Below are 7,826 nucleotides of genomic sequence, written 5' to 3'. Positions count from 1 at the left end.
TCGTCGCTGGACCACACAATCTTAAGCACTACCAATATACATTGATTGGTAGGTTACACTATATTTATAATACTTCAAATACTTCCTGAGACACATGTTTCTATTTGTCTTTGTACTTAATAAATGGTGAAACACTAAATGTGATAATGTTCTTTATTCGAATGTATATGCATGAAACGGACATTATGGAAAAGATTCCTCACACTCAATCATAGTTAGTAGTAGAATAATAGATTGGCAAGAATTTGGCACCGTCAACTTTTTAAAGGTTACTGGGAAAGAAGCTAATCAGTTAAACCACCTAAATATATTCCCATTAACTGAACATTTAGTAGATGAAGCTCAAACATTAATTTCCCAACTTCCTTTTCTGTAACCCTGCAGACTATCGTTCTCCATACCGTATATTCCAATAAATCCAACACTATGCACGCCCACCATGGCATTGGGCAATCTGCTGATATGAGGACTCATGTGGTTTAGAAATCAATCTATGGTCATGTTATTCTAGAGCACATTGTATATATTTTGCCCAGCTGTTTTTAGAGAAGATTGTATTGCAAGGTATGCGGTGTTGGCTAATATGTATATGCAGCTGTGGGTTTTAAACCACCATTCTATATGACTGAATGTTTCTTTAAGGCAGCAGGTGGTTACTTGAAATTGGACATAATCGTCCCAACATTTCCCGAGGTAGGAATATCGCAAAATATGACCAATGGCTCATTCGAGAGAAGACATCCTCCGCGAGTTATGACATCGGCTAGTATTGAAATCTGACATGTATGATAGATGTTTTCGCGATCTAAAAGTCGTATTCCTGTTAACTTCCAGTGCAGCGAGATACTTAACGTCATACCGGTCGGATTTCTGCCTGCTGGAAAGCCAATAAATCAGATACACATGAAAACATGAAATGGCCCTTGGAATCGCAAGAACATCATCCAGAGGTGCACAAAAGCAAAATAACATTCAAAATGGGTGAACCTTTCCTTTAAGATAGTTTTTTTAAGGCGGGGATTTGCAATAATTATGTCTGTGGGAGTTAGTGACGACCGCTTGAAGATAATGATCATGAATAAAAGTTTTGATGTGTCATGTAAAGCAGTACCGTATTTCAAAGAACGGCGCGCATACCCTTTTCCATTTAGCCACACCCTTTGACCAATGACGCTCCCAATAACACCCTTTCTCTTCTGTAGAAACGGAAGTAAACAATGACAAGGAACAATTTTCACGTTAGCGTTTTATATTTAGACGTTTATTAACACCATGGAACTCAAAATATGACTAATTTATCTGCACAGCATCACATACATACTCCATGTAGTATTTAATTCGCGTTGGAGACAGGACTTGGTTGATAGATGTTATCTAGGTAACGCTAGCTAGCGAACAATGGCTAACGTTAACTGTATGGTTTTTAACGCTCAAATAGCCTCCATCATGGAGGTGCTAGCAAATGCAGCCGTGGCAGAGATCTGTAAACTCGTAGACGACGACTATGCAGTGTTTCGGTTGGAAATAACTCAAAGCCAGAAAGAAAACAGGGCAATGCGGAGGAAATTACAGCTACTGGAACTGAAGGTGGCACGGGAGCGCGTCCTCGCCAGTCGTCCCAGTAGTGTCAAGATCCTCGACCGAAACAGAGGAATGGCAAGAGGTACATTTCCGTTCCCTCTGCACATGTGTTCAGATGTGTTACCCAGCATTTTTGGATAGTATGCTATTACCCTGATTATTTAGCTTTCTTGCACAAAGACGCATCATATTCTAACCAGATTGATTTACCGCATTTCCTATTATTTAATAATCGAAAACAATGTGATGCATGGAGCACCATCAGTCGATCTACAAATAGTATAACACGAAGTTATGAGAAGTGTTACCTTATATCCTTGCCAATTCTAGACAGTGTCAAAAAACTGTTACTAGTGTACAATGTACCTTTGAGCATTGACAGTACCTATCCATGTCTTTCCCCCAATCACTCTCAGGTGAAGGACATCTCACTGGAGGCCACAGGAGCTTTGTGAAGCTAGCGGGCCACAATACATGGAGAGATGACCAACCAATCACTGTTGATGAGGGGAGTGGAACCTCAACCCAGCATGTTATTGTGATAGAGGTTAGTGTAACAGTATTACATCAAATGTGGCCAGTTTATTTCAGAAAGACTCCAATCAGCTATTCACTTGCTTACATTATCTGCCATAGCGGACATTGTGAGACTTCCCTACAACATTGTTATCCAATTCAACTCATGTTCCGGTAATAACGTCCCCTTGTGTCAGTCTGCAGATGCAGAGGCTGCAGGTCCTGGGGTCAAGCAGGAGAGGACTGAAGGAGAGGACCCACGACACAGCACAGACATCCAGACTGGAGCAGCGACTGGAGTAGCGCCCGCTGTAGCCACGGAAGAACTCTCAACTGCTTACACGCTCCAGTCCAGGACCCGATGCAGCATTAAGGAGGCCAGTAGAACGCCCAACGCCATCCTCAAGTCCGAGACAGTCACAGAAACACAAAGGCTCTTACAGACAGGATCTGGCCACAGATCAGACCCAGAGAGACTGGAGCTGGGGCCACTGGGCTGTCCTGCTCTCGACTCAGAATATTTACTAGACGGTAACCCAAGCCCGAGGACGGTTCATTCCCATCGGGACTCTGGTGATGTGTTAGGAACTGGTAATGATCCGTCATGTTCTTACACTACAGAGATGGACCCTGGCAACATGCCCTTGGGTTTAGAGACACAGACTGATCTATCTAGAGGGGACTGGAACCGGTACAGTAGTAGTGTATACTCTGAAGGGTGCCAAGATAAGAAAGCGGAGGTTATAATCATAGATAAAGTGAAAGTGGAGGGCGACGCTCCTCCCACATGGAATGTAGACAAGACTCACTTAGGAGAAGGACACTCACAAGGCAGAGATTTTTTAGATTACAGGGAAAGCTTAGAGACAAATACAAATATCACGACCCACTCCCCTTTGCACGCGCTCAGGGATCGTGAGCCAGTGTCCACGTCGATGGGTCCAACCGATTCACACGGCCGCATCCTTTTCCATCAGGTATTTAACTCAAACGACCAGGCTAGAGCCCAGCCTCAGGGAGGGGGAGCCACATCAGGCAGTAGTAAAGAGAAACGGTTCCTCTGCATGTTCTGTAGCAAAGGCTTCAGCTGCCCCCAGAAGGTGGAGATCCACCAGAGGGTCCACACAGGGGTAAAACCCTTCAGCTGTACCCAGTGTCACATGCGCTTTGCCCAGGCTTGCAACCTGAAGAGGCACCAGAGGGTCCACACAGGGGTGAAACCCTTCAGCTGTACCCAGTGTCACATGCGCTTCTCCCACTCATCAAGCCTGAAGAGGCACCAGACGGTCCACACAGGGGAGAAATCCTACAGTTGCCCCCAGTGTGAGAAGAGGTTTTCCCACCAGCACCAGCTGAAGATGCACCTGAAGGTCCACATGGGAGAAAAGCAGTTTGTCTGTGCGCAAGAGGATCTCAGAGAGGAGCTTCCTCAGGATACACCAGCAGAAAAAACATTCCACTCTATAACATAGACCAGACATTAGTAACATAAGGCATGCCAAGCAATTTGATAAAATGGAGTAAATCAGTGAACTTGCATTTGTTTTGAAATTGCATTGGTTTTCCATAAATGGCTATTTATTCATTGTGTTTTGTTTGGAGAGCTCCTGTCAATGTTGAGTATGGACACTCACCTGATTACCCATAGAAGTAGGCCTAGGCTACCTGGCCTGCACACAAATGTATAAATGTGCCTATTTGGGGATGTCTGATAGTATTTCTGATTGTCTTAACTCACCACCACTAATGATCTGCGGTGCTTCTCATTGTAATTTTTTTCTTCATCTCAAACAGCAAGTAGCCAAAACAATGTCTGTTTTTACATCCATTGATAATGACAGTAGTTCCTCAATAACCAGGTTTCCATCCAACTCTTTTTATATAAGTAAAATACATGTCGGATCAAAATATTCACTACAGGCCTGATGGGAAACAGCAAGTCGGTCAACTTTCCAGATGTTGACAAATCAAAATACACTAAACAAGGTTGGATCTTTGTGTCGGTAAAATTAATAATGCGAGAAATGGCGGTGGAAATGCTTTTATCCGCAAATATTGATATAATATTCATCATATCGAAGTAAACTTGGAGGCACGCAATGATATGTTGTATGGTCCTCCCACTACGACTTGGGAAAGCATGCAGTTTATTAGACTACAGATTAAATAAGTTATGATGAACAGGGTGGTGAAAGTTCACGGTGATGAGCTTGATGCTCCTTTCCAATAAATATTGAGGGTCTTATTCTGGTGACATAATGATTGATGTTTGGCTGCCGTTTAACAGATAAACATAATCTTGCTCTTTTGTCCATAATAATCTTATCACATAGACTATATACCCTCACTGTATCTGCGTGGTGTTGGCTAGAGCGCATGTGCCATCAGTAGAGTTAAAAATAAGATAGAAACCAATTTATCGGCACATGGGAATTTAACCGCAAAAGTAATTTTTATGCGCACTACCTCATCACATACTGCCTGTTATCTGCAACAAGAAAGGCTTACTGTGTGTACGTAAAACTGGACACACCCCTCTGATGGGAAAATGCGCCTATGATTTTTATGCAGATTCTAGAATATTCACATGAAAATCTGTTGCCAATTGGATGGAAACCTAGCGAATGTATTTAAAATCTTTCCAGCTCTCTCCCTTTCGAAAACCACCGAGCCTAGGCGTGAAAGGGAAAAATATAATATAATCCAGTGAAATTGCAAATACCTGATTACTTCTTATCCCTTATCCCAGAGAAAAAGCTGGCTTTGTCCAGAACTCACTGGCGCAAGAAACTCTGAGGACCCAGAATAGTTGATACAATGCTGCAAGTTTGCAAGCTGGGGCTTCGGGCCGGACCCAGTTGATAGTTGATACAATGTTTCAAGTTCTTTGCAGACAGGCGGAGTAGAGAGTTAAATGCAATTGAAAGAACATGAACAAACTGCTATGCGTAGCCAATGTGATTTATATAATACTTATTTTTATCAGGATATTTTCTACCTGCAATGTTTTTATTTAGGCTATTTTTACCTAGTTGTCATTAATAGTTACTTGCATTGTTATACGTTCTTTAGCTGCCAATGGCTCAAGGTGTATCATACAATGTGTCCATTACACAGAGACAGGCGCTCTTGCATTAGATACATTTTAACTTAGATCTGTATCATTTTAATTTCTAAAGAATTTAGCTTAACCACATGACAATGATTTTAATATGTTATTATCCATGAAAATGTTCATATGAAAATCATAACTTTCACGTAGACCGGTAGCTCCAGACATGCTGTTTGTCATGTGCCTTTTTCTCAGGAGTGGCTTCTGTCTGTTCACTCTCCCAAAAAAGCTCAGATTGGTTAAGTGCTGTAGAGATTGTTGTCCTTTTGTCAGGTTCTCCCATCTCAGCCAAGGACCTCGTTGACCAAGGTCCTTCTTGCCAGTTTGGTCGGACGGCCAGCTCTAGGCAGAGTCTGGATTGTTTTGTAATTTTTTAATTTCCCAATGATGGAAATCATGCTCTTGGAAACTTTCAACATTCTAGAAATGATTTTATACCCTTCCCCAGATATATGCCTCATCACAATTCTAACTCGGAGCTCTACGGACTGTTCATTGGACTTCATGCTATAGTTTCTGCTCTGACATGCACTTCTTCTTTGAAATTGGGTTAGTGGATTGCATCCAACTTTTAAAGTTGCATACTCCGCCACCTACTGTACTGGAGTATGAGGTCAGTCACGGCCTACCTACATTAAATTATCTTCATTAGTCTTTTTCCTCAAAGAAAGTGAAAGAGCCATAGACACCACTCCCCTTTCAATCCCCCATTACAGAACCCAAAACCGTCCAGCCTCTAACCCTTTCACACAATCTCTCACTAGCTACGTCATACCGTTCACAAAATATCAACACATGCCCCAACGTTTCCTCCACTAAACACTCATCACACAGACCTGTTTTATGTCTCCCTATCATCCACAACGTGACATTCAAACCTGTGTGCCCAAACTGTAGTCTATTCCACACAAATAACTCTGTCCTACATCGCGTACAACCCACCTCTTCCTTTACTGACTGATGCATGCAATACAATTGCCTCCACTTACTACTAGCATCCCACTTCCTTTGCCAAAGACCAAGCCCTTTTGCCCGGATCAAGGACTTGACTTCCCTGCGGCCCAGCATGACCTGAATACCCCTTCTCTCTCTGAATACCCCCTCTCTCCTCACTACCCTCTTAGCCACCACATCAACCTTTTCATTACCCTCCACATCCACATGTGCGGGAACCCAGTAATAGCTTACCACCACTCCAATCCCAATAACAGCACCATCATCTCCACAAACAAGTCTCCCCTATCTGACCTGGACTACTCTATCCGACTACTCAACACTGCAGCCGAATCAGAGCAGATCACCACTGAGTGGTTTCAACTCCTCCACCCATCTCAAACCTATAATCATGGCCATCAACTCGGCCGCATACACTGACACATTCAGTTAACCGCTTACATACTCTAACATTGAAATTTGGGATATACAGTACAGTCGGAAAGTATTCAGACCCCTTCACTTTTTCCACATTTTGTTACGTTACAGCCTTATTTTAAAATATGGAGAGACTCAAGGCTGTAATCGCTGCCTAAAGGTGATTCAACAAACGACAGAGTAAAGGGTCTGAATACTTATGTAAATGTGATGTTTCATTTGCAAAAATGTTTGCTTTGTCATTATGAGGTATTGTGTGTTGATTGATGAAGAAAATAATTAATTTAATCAATTTTAGAATAAGGCTGTAATGTAACAAAATGGGAAAAAAAGGGCAGGGGTCTGAATACTTTCCAAATGCACTGTACACCCCTGCCCCCACCTTACCGCTGACTGGATCCTTTTCCTTTGAACCATCTGTATATATCCTAAAAACAAATAAAACCGATTATCCTGATATGCACTGTCAATTGTGGGACATGATATAGACAGGTGTGTTTCTTTCTAAATCATGCCCAACAATTGAATTGGCCACGTGGACTCCAATTGTAGAGACGTCTCAAGGATGATCAAAGGAAATTGGATGCACCTGAGCTAAATGTTTAGTGTCATAGCAAAAGGGTGTGAATACTTTTGTAAATTAGATATTTCTGTATTTAATTTACAATACATTTGTTAAAATATCTAGACATGTTTTCACTTTGTCTTTATGGGTTATTGTGTGTAGAAAAAAATATATTTAATACATTTTGAATTCAGGCGGTAACACAACAAAATGTGGAATAAGTCAAGGGGTATGAATACTTTCTGAAGGCACTGTATATGATGTTCAGAAAATGCCTATTTCATTACTTTCATTCAACTACTTAATTTTTCCTCAAGACACTTTTAATGAGATTATGCAGTTAATCAAGTTTATGCAGATTCTTTTGTTGAGACGTGTGTGGTTTTCATATGGTGTATTTAAAACTTGTTTGTTTAATAAACACAAAATGGGACTTTTCATTCAGGCTCTCTTTAACACACATCTGATCTCACCCTATTCTGCATACACACACACACTAACAAGCACCTACTGTACACGTCAACTTTAGTCAGGGTTGTCTGATGACAGGGTTTTTTCTGCATATATACAGTACCAGTATATATACTGTGAAAATCATCAAGCGCTACGATGAAGCTGGCTCTCATGAGGAGCACTAGAGGAAAAGAAGACGCAGAGTCACCTCTGCTGCAGAGGATAAGT

The 7,826-nt window shown here is 41.7% G+C and overlaps 1 protein-coding gene across 1 annotated transcript; it reads left to right on the top strand.

Annotated features, from left to right (window-relative positions):
* Positions 1–1,203: 1,203 nt before the first annotated feature.
* On the top strand, positions 1,204–7,583 carry LOC135506891 (zinc finger protein 623-like). The gene is made up of 3 exons (XM_064926316.1): positions 1,204–1,663; positions 1,998–2,128; positions 2,295–7,583. The coding sequence occupies exons 1-3, from the start codon at positions 1,399–1,401 to the stop codon at positions 3,567–3,569; spliced, it is 1,671 nt and encodes a 556-aa protein (XP_064782388.1). The 5' UTR covers positions 1,204–1,398; the 3' UTR covers positions 3,570–7,583.
* The last annotated feature ends 243 nt before the right edge of the window (positions 7,584–7,826 follow it).

This window comes from Oncorhynchus masou, chromosome 20 (genome assembly GCF_036934945.1).
Source record: "Oncorhynchus masou masou isolate Uvic2021 chromosome 20, UVic_Omas_1.1, whole genome shotgun sequence".
Classification (NCBI taxonomy): domain Eukaryota; kingdom Metazoa; phylum Chordata; class Actinopteri; order Salmoniformes; family Salmonidae; genus Oncorhynchus; species Oncorhynchus masou.
Note: the sequence above shows the minus strand (reverse complement) of the source record. Positions and strands in the feature narration are given on the sequence as shown.

What these genes read in the sequence shown, in the direction of transcription:
- LOC135506891 (XM_064926316.1), top strand. Translation starts at nt 1,399, where the DNA reads ATGGCTAACGTTAACTGTATGGTTTTTAACGCTCAAATAGCCTCCATC. An exon ending in AAACAGAGGAATGGCAAGAG is followed by an intron (nt 1,664 to 1,997) that starts GTACATTTCCGT and finishes AATCACTCTCAG; the next exon opens with GTGAAGGACATCTCACTGGA. An exon ending in AGCATGTTATTGTGATAGAG is followed by an intron (nt 2,129 to 2,294) that starts GTTAGTGTAACA and finishes CCCTTGTGTCAG; the next exon opens with TCTGCAGATGCAGAGGCTGC.